Source organism: Cyprinus carpio, chromosome B13 (assembly GCF_018340385.1).
Source record: "Cyprinus carpio isolate SPL01 chromosome B13, ASM1834038v1, whole genome shotgun sequence".
NCBI lineage: Eukaryota > Metazoa > Chordata > Actinopteri > Cypriniformes > Cyprinidae > Cyprinus > Cyprinus carpio.
In genome coordinates this window covers 10,667,631-10,688,238 of record NC_056609.1, presented here as the reverse complement: position 1 = coordinate 10,688,238, position 20,608 = coordinate 10,667,631, and the positions used below count along the sequence as shown (strand labels likewise).

The following is a 20,608-nucleotide window of genomic DNA, read 5'->3' as shown; positions in this document are numbered from 1 at the left end:
GATTTTTTTGACAAAATAAAATGCAGCCTTAATGAACATAAGAATCGTAAAAAAAAATTGTACTGACCCCAACCTTTCGAATGGTATAGCGTACTGCGTATGTCTTTTATTTTAATTACAATTCAGTGGTAGTATCATAAAATATCTATAGTTACCTTAGAAATTTTACCATGGTAATCATTAGCTATTTCTGTCAGAATACCATTGCCACTGAAACTACAAGACAGCTCGCTTGGTATTAACAACAACCACACACATGAAATTAGTTTAAAAAAAATACCACAGTATTACCAGTGTGACCATGATAAATCTTACTACCTTTTGTTTCATATTTTTGTGTGGTTTTTTAAGTTTAACCTCACACCGCTATGACTGGTATGTACAAAAATAAAATTCAGGTCACAATAGTTTTGATAATGTAGCCTCTCAGAATGAGACCTGTGAGACGTTATATTGGAGAATGTCTGCAACTAAGAACAGATACTGAGAAAAATATATTACTAAGACACAAGGGCATATCACAGGGGGGTTTATAGTATGAAAATAGATAAACAATCACACTCAATTCACTTTATGTTGTATTAAAACAACAGTTCTATTAGCAATTTTGGGATTTGTATACATAAAGATGGATAGACTACTGTAGAAAAATTAATAATCACTGGGGTTGTAAATGTTAGGTTTAAGAATTTTAATACTATTTATGTATTTTTATTAATATTTTAAAGTAGCTTTTTTTGTACATTTTAGTAGTTTTAGTGTGCTTTTATTTTATTCTTAATCAATTTATTTTTAGTTTAGTAGTACTAATTTTAGTATTTTAGTACTTTAGTATTTTAGTAGTGACATTTCTCATTTTTGTTTTGTTTCTCATCTAGTATTTATATTTTCTAGTATATATATTTTCACATATATAGTTAACGATAATAACCCTACTGTTTGTCATGTAACAGAGTCACAGAACTTGATTTTACACTATTTATCAACACATATGCAGGGAGGGAAGGGAGATCCACAGAGACATTGTTCATTTCCATCCCAGACAGCCGGCAGTGATTAAATATGCCACTTCTGCTCCACTAATTCATTCACTTTGAAATTCTGCTGCCGAGCAGAGCGCATCTTTTTCTGTTAAAGGGCCACATTGTTTTCACAGGACTTTGGCCTCATTAGCAGGAGTAGATGCTCAGTGTGGGGGAGGGGAAACTGGACACAGAGACATTGTGTCTTTCTGTCCATAATGATGTGACACAGTCAATTTGGAGATGCTTATGTTGATTGGGGGTCCTGGAAAACCATTTGGCATTTTCTTCATATTTTTTTCGTCTTCTTTTTATGTGTCCTTCAAAATGTCATTATCCATGCATATGCCTCATCTAGATCTTCCCTGCCAAAGTGGATAATGTATTCCAAGATTCAAGTCTCACAGTTAGACAATTTTGTCTTACTTTTCTGTGAATATTTTGCCAGACGAGGTCAGCTGTCCATCTTGCAGCTTCACCAAAGTATGGAAAACCTGTTGCCTTCTGTTCTTCTTGGGATTCCCTAATGCATCCGTTCCCAGGATGAAGGCGCTGTGGCGTCAACTATGTGAGTATTAAGAACTGAGAGAGCCTCCGGGCTCACGTAGCCTAGGCTAAAGGCTTATCAGAGGCTAAGCCAGAGGGGGGAAAAACAGTAAAGCTATCCTCAGTCGACCAGAGGTACGGGCACAAGGCCATCTGTCCATTCTCTGAATACAACTGACAACAAAGGAGGGCAACTCCGCACTCAGGGAATCATACACACTCTGAAGCCTCAAACGTTAACTCATCCCGGATTGACAAAGCAAGAAGAGTTGGTGAAGAAAGTCTCTCAAGCTCCATCACTTCTCAGGTCAGTTTGCTAACTTCAACCCAAAGCTGCTGGTCACGCTCAGGGACTTCCAAAGGACAGGAACAAATAGGCGTATTAATGCTTTTCTGGCAGCAACAGTGCTTTTGTTTCATCTTTAACAAAGGAAAACTGTTGTTTATATCTTTCATATACATTATGTTACTATATACACTATATAACACTTTATAGCCTTGTTTATGTGTTTACATAATTATAATAATAAACATATATATTTATATAATTAATTAAGTCATATTCTAGTTTTGACACTACATAGACTAATGCTTGTTTAAGTTGTTTATACGTTTTCATTTAATTATAATAATGCAATATAACTAAATCTAAACAAATGAAATTTATAAAGGTATATACAGTATGGTAGCTATTTATATACATATCTATCTTTATATATGTGTATATTTTTTTTTATTTTTATGTGTTTATATATTGCTATCTATCTATCTATCTATCTATCTATCTATCTATAAAGCCAATATCAATTATGATGAGCTTAATACAAATAAATGTCATGTTTCAAAAATAATGCTCCAGGTTTGGGCAGTAATATTACATGTTATTATTGAATGGACCTATTCAAAGATAGACTTTGGGTAATATATACCGAAAAGTTTAGTTTGATTAGTGCTGTGTATTGAAATCACAATATTATACAGTGTAAAACAACAACAAAGGCTTGGCCATTAGGATTACGTATTTTAAACAGACTGATCATTTCTGATGTCTTATCTGACCCACCATTTACATCGCACGTCAACATTTCATTGGCAGCCGCATAAATTATTTAAATTCCTGATTCATAAACACATTTGACATTTGAAAAACAGCGTGTGTGATATCTATATTCAGGCTTATTAGTGCTATGCTATATGATGGCAGAATGTTTTCAGATGCCTGTTGACAAGCTTTGGAAGAACAGAAATGGGTCAAATGGGTTTTAGCATTAGCCAAACAAATCCGGGCCTATAGGATTAGACAGGATGGCAGCAGTGTGTTTGATGCATTTACCTGATGAAACAGCACTGAACTAATAGCCACACAAAAGAACAGGCTTTTTACACTGTTTGTTATTGAACTCAGACATCGTATCTCATATTAAAAATGCTGAATCTATAACTCATTTTGTAACTTCCACATTACGAGTCTTGTTCACGATTAAAACTGAATTCTCTGTCTTTAACAAATAACCCTTTTACTGGCTTCGATATTAAACAGAAGCAAAAAAAACGAATTATAAATATATAACATTTGTTTCTCTTTTAGTCTATTCAGCGGTTCCCGTCTCTTTAGCAAGTTGCTCTGCTGCTGGAGTGTCATGGAAAAAGGGACCACATTTCATTTAACAGCTTATGTAAGTCTGAAAACATTTCAAAAGCGCTAGTTTTCAAAGAGGCCGAACAAATGAAAGCACTGGGACTCAATTAGAATAGATGTGCTCATGTTCTCGCTTAAATAAAGAAAATGCACTCATTTTTTGCTCCTAGCTGCAGGGCCTCATTAGAGGAATATGAGGAACGGATAAGGCATTATTAAAGGGAAATTTTAGACAATCTCCTTACACTTCCTCTGATCTAATGCTGCCTAATTTTTTAGTTTCGCCCATGAATGTGCTCTGTGAGATTAGAATTGATTCAGCTTGGTTTTAAAGCGCCCGTTATTGCGGAGATGTGAGGAGTGTGGGAACAGACGACTCTCTGATAAATTAATGGGCCTTGTTAGACATGGTCACACAAACATCACTTGATCCAAAGGCCTAGAAAGACACAAGTGGCTCTTTTTGAGTCTTATCAAACATGGTCACACCATTTCTATTAAAGCAGAGCCATTCGAGAGGTTAGAGGCAGGACCCCGCTCACCCGCCCAGAGGGAAATAACGCCAAAATTAATGTCACAGCACAGCAACAGGTACCCACTTTTACAAAAAATGAGTGCATGACTGAATAGACATTTACGGCTGAAAAAAGGTAATTGCAAGGAATTATGAGTTGTCAAGACTGAAATGTTTGCACAATGAAATTCATCTCATATCTCTTCTGTCTGAACTGGTAAATGTGTCTGTTTGTGTGCACAGAGACAGTCTGTTTGAAGCATCTAGACCCAAGAGAAGAATGAATATGAATGAGAAGGAGGGAGGAGTATGTGAGGGGGGGCTAAATGTCACCCTCACCATCCGCCTACTAATGCATGGCAAGGTAAGACACATCTCGGATCCTCATAGAGCTGTGCTTGTTTTGTTTTCGGCCCTGTTTTGCAAGCGCAGCCAGTCAAGCAACGAAACAGTACTTGAGAAAGATTTATGAGAGTATAGGTGATCATTTTAGATTCTAGATTGTCAATATAATTGATTATAAATGTTTTCTTTTAGATAACATAATCAGAAATAGCACTGACAGCATACAGTTATGATTTTTCTCCATCATCTTTTCTTATGACAAGGTGCCTATAGTAGTCTGGGTCTGAAATGATGGGTGTGATATGATGAAATGAGGCTGCATCTATGCAATCGAAAATACAGTAAAAAATGTAATATTGTGAAATATTATTACCATTTAAAAGAACTGTTTTCTGTGTGAATATATTTTAAAATGTAATTTATTCCTGTGATGAAAAAGCTGAATTTTCAGTATCATTACTCCAGTCTTCGGTGTCACATGATCCTTCAGAAATCATTCTAAATGTTGATTTGCTGCTTAACAAACAAATTCCTTATTATTATCAATGTTGAAAACAGTTGTGCTGCTTAAGATTTTTGCAAACCATGACACAATTAGTGCTGATTAATCATGATTAATTGCATCCTAAATAAAAGTTTTTGTTTAAATAGTATATATGTGTGTACTGTGTATATTTATTATGTTGATATAAATACACACATACACAGTATATATTTTTTTAAAATATTTACATGCATTTACATGTATATATTTAAATGCATATAATTTATATTATATAAAATGTATTTGATATATAAAAATAACATATTTCTTAAATATATCCATGTATGTGTGTGTATTTATATATACATAATAAATAAACACAGTACACACACATATATCATGTAAACAAAAACTGTTATTTTGGATACGATTAATCGTTTGACAGCACTAGACACATTTAAGTTGATCAAATGAAGACTTTTATAATGTTACAAAAGATTTCTATTTAAAATCTTCTTTTTAACTTTCTATTCATCAAATAATCCTGAAGAAATGTATTAATTTCCTGTACTCAACATTGATCATAATGAGAAATGTAGTGTTATCAGCTACACTTCTTGCCAATGTATGCTGTCATTTCTATTTCTGATTGCATCTAAAAGAAAGCACTGATAATCTCCAGTTTACCATGCAATCATTTAAGATTAACTGAGATTTCGTCTGTTTTGTGTTTCTAGGAAGTTGGAAGTATCATTGGGAAGGTAAACTATTCAGTATTATCCTGATAATTGCATTATTGAATTAAGCATAACTTTGAGTCTTTTTATTCTTGGGTGTTCCTAAGCACTTCTTACTGTGTTTAAATATGGCTTACAATCTAATTGTAATATACACATTCTGATTTTACTATGATTTTTCTCTTGCTTTGTTTTAGAAAGGAGAGACTGTCAAAAAAATGAGAGAGGAAGTAAGTAGGACTAAATAGGACTAATCATTGCATATATTATCATTGCATATATAATCGTTTTAATTTATTTATAAATATCAAAACCTCATTTTATATTTCACATAATTTAACAGTTTTTTTTCTTATTAACTATGGACTGTTGCTTTAATATTACATGCAGAGCACGTTATTAATGCTGAGTGGCTGGTAAAGATTTAAAGAACTCATCTGGGTGGCCACATGTATATTAAAAATCAGACTGCGGAAAACCGTCTGGAATCATTTTCAGTTTGAGCAAAATCATCTTATTATCCTCACGATCAGTTCAGTGGTATTTCACTGCCAGAGGGTGCAAATGTCAGCCTAGAGGCGAGAATGATCAATTAAACGTAATGCAGCACAAAAACTCTGCTTCTCTCTGTGGATTCAGAGTGGAGCCCGGATTAATATATCTGATGGTTCCAGTCCAGAGCGCATTGTCACTATTACCGGACAGTCTGAGGTCATCTTCAAAGCCTTCGCCATGATCGCAGAGAAATTTGAGGAGGTGGGTAGTACACTGTAAAAATATTAATGTGGATTTACATGAGGGATTTAGTATTTGCCATACTTTCACATTGGACAGCAGTAGTTATTACAGTACATTATTACTGAATACAGTGAATTCACAGTGAATAGGAGCAGGAAAAGTGTCTGTGTCTGCATTAAAGTGAACTTTTATATTATATATAATCTATATAATATCTTTTATATTGAGACATTAACTGTAATAGTGTGGAATCCACAGTAATATTCCTGCATTGCATGCATAAATTATGTGGTTGCATTTTTTTCACTGTTTGATGGTTTATTATTATTTAGCTACTTGTTCATATTAATTATGTTTATTTTTAAGATTATATTTGATAATGATCAGAGTTAATGGGTTTTATATGCCCGAGAGATCATACTAAATTTTGTAATATTTGTGATGGACAACAACCACTTATCTCACCACAATAGTATTGCTAACCCCTCCTTCCTTAATTGTTCATTAAATTATAATATTTCTATAATTTACAATGTTAAAATGTACAGCGAAGTTTGAGTAATGAGTCAATCACTTGCTTTATTTTATCCATGTTGCACAGTGAAACCAATTGTGTTCTGTAACACCATTACACTGGCCTTTAATTAAATGAATTAAAGGTAAATTAAGTCCCAGCCAAAAGAAAAGCTGATGGTGACTTAACTCTTGAAAACTATTAACACATAATTTTTTTATTTTTATTTTTATTTTTTATTGTTTTTTTTTTACATTTTTATATAACACAGCATTACGTAGTCAGTATTTTATTTAATTTCAAAAACTGTCAACCTGTATTCCTGCAAGTTTTTTCTCCCTTATAAGACTTGAAAAAGACACTGACTTGACACAAGCTGAATTGCGCTTCTTTGTGATGCATATGCATCTCTTTCAGGATATCCTGGCATCTATGATAAACAGCACCGTGACAAGCAGGCCTCCTGTGACACTGCGCCTCGTCTTCCCTGCCAGTCAGTGCGGTTCACTCATTGGCAAAGGAGGCTCGAAGATCAAAGAGATCAGAGAGGTAAATATTCTATGTAGAAGTTTAATTGTTGTCAAATGCACAGGGTTTGTAATGCAGGTCACAGCGGCTCCCAGATGATGTACGGAATGATCCGTTAAACAATTAGTTTCCGTTGTCTCAGCGGCAGGCAGAAACACTTAACATCAGCATGATTGATTGTCCTCATCAAGACAGAACTTTTTATTCCTGAGCACAGGGGCCTGCTCGACTCAGGTTTCCGCTAAATCCACACGTTATGAGACGGCTGCACCCCTGAGCTGTAATTTCCTAAACTCTTGAACTCGCTCACTTTTCCTCGAACTTATCTATTCATGGCTTTCGTTGATGGAAAACAAAGCGATCCATCTCAAAAGCAGAACCATTCGTTGTCATTTAGCTGTTGAAATTGACAGTGACTTTTGCTTGAAGGCTTTGTTTTTTATTCGGCTGGTGGATCACATTGAATAAATATAGCTGTCCTCGCCACTGAGGGCTGTGAGGGGTGAACTGGCTGCTTTTATTCCCAGTTGCTATGAATGTCTAGGACAGGACAGCCCACCAAGGCCTAAATAGACTAATATTTATATACAGTATCCAAATAGCTTGACCTAAATAACTGGCCAGACGATAACAATGTCAGTTCAAGACATGAGAATAGCTGCAATACCAAAAGGGAATGTATGGCACACTTTTCTGCTAGTCGCTTGGAAAGAAATCAGAATTTGTAATCCTACTCAGTGCTCAGATGGGAAACTTTTCAAACTTTATGAAAAATGCTAATTGATAATTAGTGGTTGTATTGCAGTTAATATGCATAATATAGACTCTGGCATTTCAAATGATACACTCATCTACCATTAAAGGATTAATTCACTTCCAGAATAAAAAAATTCTTGATAATTTACTAACCCCCATGTCGTCCAAGATGTTCATGTCTTTCTTTCTTCATTTGAAAAGAAATTAAGTCTTTTGAAGAAAAAATTCCAAGATATATTTTCCATATAATGGACTCTTAGACTGTAGAGCCCTTTAAAGCTGCATTGAAACTGCAATTTGGACCTTCAACCTGTTGGCCGCCATTGAAATCCACTATATGGAGAAAATTCCTGGAATGTTTTCCTCAAAAACCTTAATTTCTTTTCAAATGAAGAAGAAAGACATGAACATCTTGGATGTCATGCGGGTGAGTAAATTATCAGGAAATTTTTATTCTGGAAGAGAACTAATCTTTTAAGGTGTACGATAAAAAGCGATCATAAAAGAAATGATTGCACAGCTCTTTGGAACAAGTGAATGTAATTGGTCAATATGGCATCACTGCAAAAACTCCCTTTTGGAACCTTTCATTTTAAGAGTGCAGGTAATAATTCTAATTAAAATCAATAATTCATGACTGCACATTCATTTAACTGGCGAGTAGCTTTGTAAGAAGCAGTATAATGTACCATCATTCGCTCATTATTGCAAAATAAACCCAGGCAGACAGGGTCACCATAATGCGGATGTGGAGTGACCTTCTCCTTTTAAATGTCACTACTGAAAGAAATATGAATGATGTCATTTGTGGCATTTCTAATCATCCTGTCCAGCGTGTGTTGACTAAAAGCATTGCTGTATATGACAGAGCGCAGGTGCCCAGGTCCAGGTGGCAGGAGACCTACTGCCTGACTCGACTGAGAGAGCCGTGACCATCTCAGGCACACCTCACGCCATCACACAATGCGTGAAACACATCTGCACTGTCATGCTGGAGGTTCGTGAGCGTGCACGTGAGAGCGCGTATGCTTTTTAATTAAAAAAAAAATGTATGATTATGCATCATTTCCCTTGTGCTTAAATGTTATTTCAAGTTGGGAATATTTTTCAGGTCTTTTTCACCTTCACACTTCATTTGCATTCACTTTCAGTGCATGGACTACATGTTAAATGTGCCTGTTTGCTTCATTAGTTCCCAGCATCCAACCTTGGATGCCTTTGTTTTGCAGGATTTTCCCTGGCCCGCATTAACTTTGGGCTTTGAACAGTAAAATCCAGTGAGGCTTAACAGAGTTCTAGACACATACTGCCTAAACGCCTTTGCTTTTGTCCTGACTGTGCTTATCTCCCTCATTTAGTCGCCACCTAAAGGAGCCACCATTCCGTACCGACCCAAACCTACCGCGGGTGCCAGCCACACAGTGTTGGCGCAACCCCATGCTGCGTCGGTGAGTTCTCCATCTATCTCTTAATGTAGAAACCATACAATCGAAACAGTCCTTCATGAGCATTAACAATTCCATAGTTCCCCTCAGTCCCATGGGACGCTCTAAGTGTGGATATTTACGCTAATGATTAGACTGAGATCAGCTGGTGGAATAAATCTCACCCCCAGATCCAATCAGTAATACAGTCACCAGTTGGGCCATTGGACCATGCCAAGTGCTCTTCAACATGCAGATCAGACTTGCTTTGAATCACTAATTTAGATCTGTAGGTGTTTGAATTGGAAAGCTTGTAACTTATAAATACAGCTATATATAGCTGGACTAAACAATTCATTCATCAGTATTCCATTCTATTCTATTGTTCTGATGTTATGAAAAACAGTACATGTGGTTAGGGCATGTAATCAAAGCTTTGACCCTTTTATTTTGATATCTCCTCTTGGTATGTTGTCCAAAAGGCTTCTGTTGCTTATTTTAATGATCATGACATTTAGTTTGACTAAGGTGAGAAATGCAAAGGCTAGTTGTCCGTATAATGAAAAATCATGTCAGCTACAAGCTCTCTGGAGGATTAAAATGCTAAGAAAAAGTAAATTTTTTTTTGCCATGTTTGATGATAGCATGGGATGCTCATGTGATGCCCCCTCGTGGTTACATTAAGAAGAGTTTGACATATTTCAGTCATAATTCTACTTGGCAGTGGAATTATAACAACATGTAATTAACAAAGAATCTCAAGTAGACAGATTTTGACTTGTGGTGTAAAGTCTGGTCCACTTCACAGCTTATTCTGGCTGAGAGCCACCTGCTTTAACACGAACAAAGCGGCCAACTGCTGTTTGTTTTGTTTTACGTGTTCTTTAGGGGTGAATTTTCTAAAAAACTAATTTGAAATATAGCACAGAAATTTCCCTAAATGAGCATATTATCGATTACTTCACACAGCAAAATAGTTATGATTGTGGATAACTACATACTACTAAGAATTGCTAACAAGATTTGAAGCCACTAACTTGGCAAATCCTCAAACGTGTTTATATTATCAGCTTGTTTTAAACACTATTTTATTTGATAAAATCCTGCTTACCCCAAATTTTACAATTTGCTTTGCATTTGAGCCAACTGTTTTGAGCTTGTGATTTTCATAAAAGCTTTCTAGGTTTTTATGAAATATGCAAAGAATGGACTGTGGGTGGTCCATGGGCGTGCCATGTCATCTAATGACCAAGCTGCAAATAAGCACTTGATATTTGTTCTAACCTTAACATGTTATCTGTTCCACAGGCATTTGCTATTCCAGGACAGTTTGCCATTCCACCCCAAGACGTGAGTGTTAGTCATATTGGCTGATCAGTATCATTCACAACACACTTCACAACACCACTGCAGTACCCCAGCCACATCCCACCCTTTACACAGTCACAATTCTCCCACTGCATTCCTCACACACACACACACACACCTGAGTGCCGATATCCCAGGATATGGTCTCTGCCTATGATCACTTCTTTAATATCTAGTATCACTAACACTTGTTAGTTCTTTGTTATTTCATATCCCTGGTTAAGACACAAGTAAACAATATTAATTAACAGAATCATTCAAAAGTGAATGCTATAATTACAAAGGTTGCAAGGCATCACTGTATTGACAGAAACCTAAACATTCGGGTTAGGTTTTTTTCAACTCCTATGTAGTAAACTTCTGAAAAGAATTGCAGTTCACCATACAGGCAATCTCTGTTAAACCATTCACCATACAGACTCCATTCTGTGGAAGCCGATTTCTGATTCAGTCTTGTGCCTATGGCCAAATCACAGCCACATAGGCACATTGTGACATATACAGTAATGTTGCAAATGCAAGATTTAAAGTCTATGTGAAATATACAGTGAAGCCATAGGTATGAGAAACAAAGTGTGATATATAAAGTCACTGTGAGATATAACCACATTGTGATAAAGTTGCATTTGTGAGATTTAAAGGGATAGTTCACCCAAACATTTTAATTCTGTCAGCAATTGCTCACCCAAATATCGTTCCAAATCTGTAAGATCTTTGTTCATCTTTGGAACACAAATTAAGCTATTTTTTAAGAAATCAGAGAGCTTTCTTGTTTTTTTTTTTTTTTTTTTTTTTGCATTTTTGACTTTATTATGATAGGCCAGTGTAGAGTACATAGTGTAGAGGGGCAAGATCAGGGAAGGTCCTCAAGTCTGGATTCGAACTTGGGATGCCGGTAACGCCAAGGCACTATGTTGGCACGCTGCCCACAAGGCTACTATTGACAACAACACAACTACCACGTTTCTTTGTGCACAATAAATATTCTCGTAGCTTCAGATAATTAAGATTGAACACTGATGTCACATGGACTATTTTAACGATGTCCTTACTGCCTTTCTAGGGCTTCATCGTAGTAGTTCCATTGCTGTCTATGCAGGGTCAGAAAGCTCTCAGATTTCATCAAAAATATCTTAATTTGTGTTTTGAAAATGAACAAAGGTCTTACGGGTTTGAAACGACATGAGGGTATGAATTTTCCTTTTTGTGTGAACTATCCCTTTAAAGTCAGTGCAATATATACAGTAAAGTTGCAGGTATAAAAGATATAAATGATATAAGGTTCAGCATTAACATAATAAGCAAATGTGATGATGTAATCACAATGTTTGCATACTGTATGGTGTTATTTCTTACATAAATTTGCATTCTGAATTGTGATTGGTCTTGCATGTAACACACACATGTACTGTACATGTAGCACTACCTCTGCACTGCAAAGGCGGTGTCACGTCGTCTGTTAATTCTCACAGACAGCTGGCAGACAACACGACGTGTGTCATGCCAACTGCAGATCAGATGATTCATTTCACATACTAAGAGCAAAAAACATCTCAAACTTAAATACGATTCCCTTAAGGAAATGCAGATCTAGTTTTTTGATCACCTTGAAGTGGACGGTAAGTCCAAAAGGGGACCTGATAACTAATCTAACTTTGAGACTTGATATGGGTGCTGTTCTGTCTGTAGATGTGAGTGTCCTCTGAAATAATTCCATTTTGATTGGCTAGTTCTAACCTCCCTTCCTGCCCCCGCAGTTGACCAAGCTTCACCAGTTGGCTATGCAGCATATCCCCCTTACCTCCCTTGGGCAAAGCAACCCCACCTTCCCTGGTACGTACCCAGAGCTCCCCAGGGAAGTCTGTCTCTCCCTTTGTCTGCTCTCTGCCTGTCTTTCTCTCGATCTGTCTCTTTCCCTCTCCACTCTTTCGTCTGTCGTGTCTGACCACCTCCGTCTCATGCGTTCACCACCGCATGTTCTACTTTTCCACTCTGAAGAAAATGATGGCGAAGCCATTTTGTGGTAAGGTAATAAATATCATAACACTGCCAACATAATGCAGCGCATGCTGTGCCATGATACAACCACTAACCAGTCCTGATAGCTCTAGATAGTCTGCGTTCGGATGCCAGCCGACGACCGACAGCTCCTTTGAGCTGTTTAGAAATCTCCAAATGTGTCATGTCACCATAACAACAGCATCATGACGGCTATGTGATGCATATGTGTCACCCTCAGTCTCTCCTTATATGTGAACTCGTCACAAAGGCTTTCACTCGTTTAACATTCTTCCCCCCTCATGTCCTCCACAAAACCCCTGACCTGTTCAAACCGGCAACATTTTCCTAAGCAAACCTGAAGCCCACTCTCACAGCAGCCCACATTTATCATGACAAACAGAGTCCACACATTGCAAGTGCCAGCCCATAATTATTACCATGGAAATAGGGAGCTGAAGAGCGACAGCCTCTCCACAGACATTTCCGATAATGTGCGCTATTTGGAAATGCTTTTATGGGTGTTTTTGAATCTCAGGCAGACATGAATTAAGCAGGAATTCTTTCATGACTCACCCGCTGTAGCAGCCGTAATGCTTTCATACACTGGGTAATTTTAATGTGATATTTATCGATTTTATTTGAGCACATTCAGTGGCAGTGTAGCGATGTCAAAAAGTTTATTTTTTTCAGCTGATGAGTTGTGCATTGCTTACCTTCCCATTTCCCTGCTTAGGTCTGGAGGCCTCTATTGCAACCAGTTCTCATGAGCTGAGCATACCTAATGATGTAAGTTACATTATATGTCATAATCATACATTTAACTTAAAACAATACAATAAACTTTTAATAGACACAATGTCTGCTGCAGTTAATGTTAAATTAAATGATGTTATTGCTGTGTACACTGATCCCAAAAAGTAAGTCAAACTTAAACTATATGAATGTCATTAGATCAAATAAAAGTGAAAATTATTAAGCTAAGAATGACAAAATATGCTAGACCTTTTCTAAGCCATATTTTCAAATTCATAACATATGAAGCATCTTATGATGTTCACCAAGGCTGTATTTATCTGATACAGAAATACAATAAAACAGTTATATTGTGAAATATTACAACAATTTAAAATAACTGTTTTAATATATATTTTAAAATGTAATTTATTCATGTTATGCAAAGATCAGTTTTCAGCATCATTACTCCAGTTTTTAGTATCATGTATTTTTTAATGTATTTTTTTTATGTGATGGTAAAGATTATTTTCTTATTATCAGTGTTGAAAACAGTTTTGCTGCTTAAAATTTTTTGTGGAAAATGTGTTTTTTTCCTTGATGAATTGAAACTTCAAAAGTGCATTTATTTGAAACTTATTGTAGAAAGTCTATACGGTCACTTTTGTCAATTTAATGCATCCTTGCTCAATGCAAGTAATATTTTCTTCCTTCCAAAAAAACCAAAACAAAGTAGTGTACTTGTACTTTTTTTTTTTTTTTTTTTTTTTTTTTTTTTAACCAGAGTTTAGATTTCCATCTAAAATAAGAATGCTGCATCTGTATCTATACAAGGATAATAGTCTTGGGAAACATATCTGCTGCTTGTTGATTCTCATGCACAGCTGACAGAAAACAAGATGCATACAGATTCTCAGTTTGACGCAACATTTTATTTACAAAGAACCAGTGGTGCAGCAGAAAAACTTTTGCAATGTTTACTTGCTTGTACTCATAATAACATAAAATAGTCCAAGATGTGAATCCTTCCAATGACCAAATCATCCAACACCAAACAATTATGTATTCATTTGTTTATATTTCACTTTGTTTTTCCAATCATTTTAGATTTTATTTGCTTTGCATTTATTTTATTTTAATTTCAAACAATGTTTTTAAACCATATTTTTTCTTGCATTAACTTACTTTGAAATGCATGCAGATTGGCTTGATATTTTGTATGTACTGCAACGACATTCATACAGTTTTAGGTGTTATATTAAATAATTTATGATTTTTTTATGATTTGCTATCATTACACTGTCACAATGTTACTCTGATCATGTATTAAAAGTAATCTGTTATTCAGCACCCACTTGTAGAATCTATTTAGTAACATTCAAGGCATGCCATACAGTAGAGAAGAAAAACTTCTATGTCCTAGAGGTTTACTCTCAGCCTCCTTAGACTTTTAATGTCCAGATGTTGTTTGCCCCTCACCCGTCTGTCTCTTAGCTCATAGGCTGCATCATTGGCAGACAGGGCAGTAAGATCAATGAGATTCGCCAGATGTCTGGTGCCCAGATCAAAATTGCCGGGGCCACAGACGGTTCGGCAGTGCGCCACGTCACCATCACAGGCTCCCCAGCCAACATCAGCATGGCTCAGTACCTCATCAGTGCGAGGTAAGACCTTTCCCTCTCACATGTTAAAGCATAGTTCAGCCAAAAATTTAAATCTGTCATCATTTACTCACCCTCATGTCATTCCAAACCCATATGCTGTTTTTCTTTGGTGGAAATTAAAGGGAGAGTTTTTGAAGAATGTTCATGCAGCTCTTTTCCATACAATTCCATACAGTTCATAATGATAATGTCTGTCAAACTTCAAAAAAGACAAATTATAAAAGCAGCATAAAACTAGCCCATAAAAATACAATAATCATAAACAATAAAGAAATTCATACTTTTTATTTGATAAAATAGATAGCGACACTAAAGACATTAACAACAACAACAGCAACAACAACAACAAAAAAACTTTTTAACCTTTTCTCAAGAAAAACCTTTTTGCAAGAATCCTGCATATTACAATGATTTTTTGACGGAAAACTGAAATTAATCACAGTTTTCACAAAAATACATTTTCAAATATAAAAGAAGCACCAAAACTGTTTTTACTGAATAATAAGAAATGTTTATTGAGAAGTAAATCAGCATATTAAATCTAAAACATTATCAAATTCAAATCTTAAAGTTTTCAAAACAAATATAGTGGCTTTTGATGTTCATTATTTGTAGCGTTCTATATGACCAAATGCATTAATCTATGTGACCCTAGACCACAAAACCAGTCGCAAGTAACACAGGTATATTTGTAGCAACAGCCAACAATACATTACATGGGTCAAAATTATAGATTTTTCTTTTATGCCAATAATCATTAGGATATTAAGTAAAGATCATGTTCCATGAAGATATTTTTAAGTAGCAACTTAACATGAAACTTTCTAAATATCTTTCTTGGAATACAGTGGAAGCTGGGTAAGAGCAGCCAGAACATTCTACAACATTTCTCCTTTTGTGTTTTACAGAAGAAAGAAAGTCACAAGAGCAAATAAACATGATGACAAAACTTTCATTTTTGGATCAACTATTCCTTTCCCACAACCTTTTTTTATGTAATGGTGTAATACTTAGGAATTAGACAGCAGTCATCTCACCCATTTGGCACTCCTTAATTAATTCTTATCCAGGCATGTTAAACCCTTATTATTATTCCTTCTTGTAACACATAACATTCCCTAAATTGATTATTCTTTTCTCTATTTCTCTCACCCCCCTCTCCTCTTGTGTGCACTGTAACCCCTCTATTAATCCCACACTTGTCCTCACACCCCTCCTTGTTTGCGTGCATCTGAATGTGTGTTTGCAGTTTAGAGATGGCTAAACTGAGCATCCAGGCTGCGTCGTCCTACTCTTCCAGCACACCTATCGACCTCAGCCTGGGCTTCTCCCAGTCCACCCCCTCCGTCTCAGCCTCCACCACCTCTTCCATGGCCGTCCTGGCTGCTCCCCCCTCTACTATTAATGTCCACTCCCCCTCATCCGTCCCCTCCATCCCCAGCACCCACTACGCATTTCCTGTTTCCAGTCTGCTTGGTATGAAAACCATCCCCCTGTTGGCAATGCACACAGCCACCTCCGCAGGCCTCCCTGCCGGCCTCACCCCCTACACCGCAAAGATCCCCACCTCGTCCAGCATCAAAAAATCTGAGCGGCAGAAGTTTGCCCCGTACTGAGCGGCCGTGGTCTTAACACATCAGTAATGTTGTATATGTTTATTATTCATTCATGAATATTAAGTACAGTAGATTGAATGTGTTTCTCCCCATCCCATATTTTTTATGTTTCTGTGCAATATTTTACAAACAAGGAATAGTGAGAGCATGACAAGATTAATCACTCCTTATATTGTCTTCCATTTTGTGTGGCGTTTCATTTGGAAGTGTTTGAGATATCCATCTCGCACCATATAATTTATCTGACACGGCACCTGTTTTTTTCTTTTTTTTAAAGAAAAGCCAAAGCCAGCAAGAACTTGATTTATTGGTACTATGCAGTTCACAGTGTTTTGTGTGTGTGTGTGTGTGTGTGTGTGTGTGTATATATATATATATATATATATATATATATATATATATATATATATATATATATATATATATATATATATATATCTTGGTGTGATCTTTAATGTTCTGATTAGAATGGCTGTCATCATTGTTATTGTATCACAACACAATATTCAAAGTCATTTAAAAGAAAGTGTCATGCTCTGCCTTTCATACTGATGTTGTTATTCAGACTTTGACCTACTTTATTAATATCGCCATCACCTGCTTTCAAATGGAGCGGCATTTAATAGACAAAGCCATAGATCACTGACAAGCTACGCAATATCGCGTTCATTACCGCAGATGAATCGCCTTCGATAATGAACGCGATATTGCATAGCTTGTCAGTGATCTATAAATTTTCAATATTTTTTTGTTTTTTCTCTCTAATTTCCGTGGACCACTAGCACTCTCTTGCAGCCTGTGGGGGTCCCAGGACACCAGCTTGAAAATAGAGCCTACACTTTGTGTTGATGTAAAACAATATCCAATAAAATGTTATGTTTTTGTTCACTCAGCAAAGCTAACTGATGACACTATGAAACTGTGACACAGCAGACCCATGCTTCTCATGCCCAGCAGGGCTAATTATCAGAAGTAACTGTTTTTAACAATAATTTGATCTGTTCTTCTATATCTGATTGTGTGTTTTCCTCCTAGGCTGTCCTCAGTGATAGCAAGTCTGAGGCTACTGTAGTGCAGCATTTACAGCTTTTATCATTAATCTGTGATTGGATTACCCTAAAGCCATAGTGGACTCTTATGGACTCAAGAAATCCAGGCTACATGATGAAAAAAAAAATTCTAACTTGAAAACCATGTATTAAACAGATGCGCTGTAACTGTAGTTTTGTAAACGTGTCAACCATTCAATGTAAGACATGTATTTGTGTTTGTTTTTAGATTGCTTTTTGAAATTCTGCATATGACAAATCAATGTACTTTTGACATTATATGTAGAATTTAAAAGTCGTTCTTTAATTAAACAACAGCTTTTTATTAGTACACGCAGACTTTCTAGTTTCATTTTATATCCAAAGATGATATCTGGATACTGACGTACTCAGCCTTGGCAATGCATTTATGAACCTTTAATGAAATTAAACATTTCCTATTTCATTGCATTTCAGTGCCTGACCTGTTGTGATTGAAGTTAAAAGGTAAAAGCAAAGAGTTTTCATGGTGCTCCAGATGCATATCTGCTGCCTTGAGTCTTTCAATAATACATGCAGTGTTTAAAACAGGGTTATTTTGGTTAAAGTAAGCTGGTCTCTAAGAACCAGAAAGCACTGGGGAAAGCAGTTTCCCTGCACTGTACGTGATTCACATTTGTCTTGTAGAGAGCTTATTTTGTCCTCCTTATCAACCATTTGTTTCTGATGGATGTTTGCTGTTTTGTAAATGCCATCAGTACGTCACTGGTTTACTGGAGAACAGACTCAGTGACAGGCTGAATGCTATTCATCTCAGTCAGACGCAGAACATAACATTCCCATTGGGTCTGTGGATACTGCTTGAACAAACAGTGCATCAAAGCCACTAATTTTCATGCATTCAGCATCCACATTCACATAAAGCTGCATGTTTTCTCATGACTCCTCTAATAATTGCATAAGACATATATGAATGCATTATAACATATGCTTTACCTTTATCGTACCTTCTTTCGAGGGTCCTTTGACACATTTTCCTCCCCTAGAAAGAAAGAAAGAAAGAAAGAAAGAAAGAAAGGCCTCCATGAATATTAATAGTTTGTCTGAACTTTTTACCCTTTAGCAGAAATGTCCACAGAGACATCAGTTGGTTCTAGACAACAAACTTTGTCTGGCAAAAATGAACATTTCGTTACCCTTGTTTTAGAAACTACCTTTTCACAGGTACTGCTGGGACAGGTTTCTCTGCAGGTTGCTCAATCATGCATGTGGTCTGAGCGAACCATTACCACATTGTCACTCACTGCACATAGAGCCCTTGTCCTGTATTCCAGGAGCAGAGGCCCCATTCAACTTTAATAAAATAACTTCTGCTTTTAGAAAAACACTCTCACACTAAGAAGTTTGGCCAAGCTGTGAGAATTTGACCTTAAACCTGTCTGCTGGAGGATCTGAATCGCGTTTGTATGCCAAATACAGGTTCACGGTAAGGCTGGACTAGACCAATTGTTAATGTGCATGGAAATGTAGTGTCAGAAGAGGACCTCCTGTCTTCTGTACAGAGGGGGTTGTGGTGCCAGCAGCTTGTGCTCTGTTGTGAAATGTAGTGTTGTGGACATTTATTCCTGCCTCTTTGTTAATGTTGAATTAATGATTTTCTCCTCTCACCCCATCAAAAGATGATGATGGAAATGGCTTCGACCGACCCTGAATAATCAATTATATTAATGCAGGCCTGTGCTGGATATGAAGAGCGTTTCTTTAAAAGGACGTAATCATCTGGCCTCAAGCACCACTGTCGTTCTGTGTGTATGCGTTTACAAAACTGTCCCCAGAAGTTGGCTAAATGTGACAGTGTCCTTTTGGGAACATCTGGGGACATTCTCATTTGGGAAAAAAATAAAACAATTCATAAATCAAAATGTAATTTTCTAAGAATCCTAAGGATATAAAAAAGATTTCTTGTAGGGTTTAGGGGTAGTTTGTGGTCCTTATTATTATTTATGTTATACAAAAAAACAGAACTCTATAGTGCGTTCTCATTTAGATAACTAATAAATACATGTGTGTGTGTGTCTGCTTAGCTATAGTTTGGGGATGAAATTATGCACTGAAGTTAGATATGGTTCAAACGTTTGGGGTCAGTAAAATGTTTTTGAAAGAAGTCTCTTCAAATCACCAATGCGGCATTTATTTGATCAAAAAATACAGTTATAACAGAAATTTTGTGAAATAATATTTTTTAAAAAGCAGTTTAAAATAACTGCTTTTCTATGTTAATACATTTTAAAATGTAATTTATTCCTGTGATCAAAACTAAATGTTCAGTATCATTACTCCAGTCTTTAGTGCTACATGATCCTTCAGAAATCATTCTAATATGCTGATTTGCTGCTCAATTTATGGAATCCTTGCTGAATAAAAAAAATATAAATAATAATAAAATAAAATAAAAACTTACTGACCCGAAAACATTTCAGAAATAAAATAACTTCAGTAATTTCAGTAATTAATTAAAATAATAAATAATTACATTAATATAATAATTAATATCAATAATATAATTAGTTTATTCTAAAAATGTTTTCTTTTATAGGTTAGTCTGCAGTCATTATAATCAGATCTATAAAAAACAACATAAGTCTTACTGTAAGAACTTACTATGTAAATATCAGCTTTAGATCAAAAAGTTTCAAATCTACTGACACCAACAGGTTTTTGTGAGGATTAGGTTTAAAGCCCAAACTTCACTTTTTACTCAAATGCGAGGGACCATGTACAGTGCGCATTCATCAAAACAGTATGCTGTATTGTAAGAGCACCACTATGGAAAGCCAAAAAAGCGCGAATTTTAAGCGTACAGAACGTGTTGTTTACGCATAGAATACCTGTTGTTTACATGTTGTTTAGTGTGAAAAATCGACACGTTATTTACGTAATCGACGTGCAAAC

At 36.0% G+C, this 20,608-nt stretch overlaps 1 protein-coding gene across 4 annotated transcripts; it reads left to right on the top strand.

Annotated features, from left to right (window-relative positions):
• Window positions 1-1,252: 1,252 nt before the first annotated feature.
• zgc:110045 (uncharacterized protein LOC664755 homolog) lies at window positions 1,253-18,008 on the top strand. Of its 4 annotated transcripts, none has more exons than XM_042736471.1 (15): window positions 1,253-1,875; window positions 3,157-3,244; window positions 3,711-3,798; window positions 3,965-4,085; window positions 5,288-5,311; window positions 5,485-5,517; window positions 5,927-6,043; window positions 6,957-7,088; window positions 8,692-8,820; window positions 9,182-9,271; window positions 10,556-10,597; window positions 12,373-12,448; window positions 13,350-13,402; window positions 14,843-15,012; window positions 16,262-17,019. In XM_042736471.1, exons 3-15 carry the CDS (start codon window positions 3,779-3,781, stop codon window positions 16,626-16,628), a joined length of 1,374 nt encoding a protein of 457 aa, XP_042592405.1. In that variant the 5' UTR covers window positions 1,253-1,875; window positions 3,157-3,244; window positions 3,711-3,778; the 3' UTR covers window positions 16,629-17,019. The 4 variants fall into 4 exon arrangements, with proteins under 4 accessions (XP_042592405.1, XP_042592408.1, XP_042592407.1 ...); XM_042736474.1 differs by lacking the exon at window positions 16,262-17,019 and adding an exon at window positions 17,664-18,008 and having other exon boundaries at window positions 1,254-1,875; XM_042736473.1 differs by lacking the exon at window positions 3,711-3,798 and having other exon boundaries at window positions 1,255-1,875.
• Window positions 18,009-20,608: the final 2,600 nt, after the last annotated feature.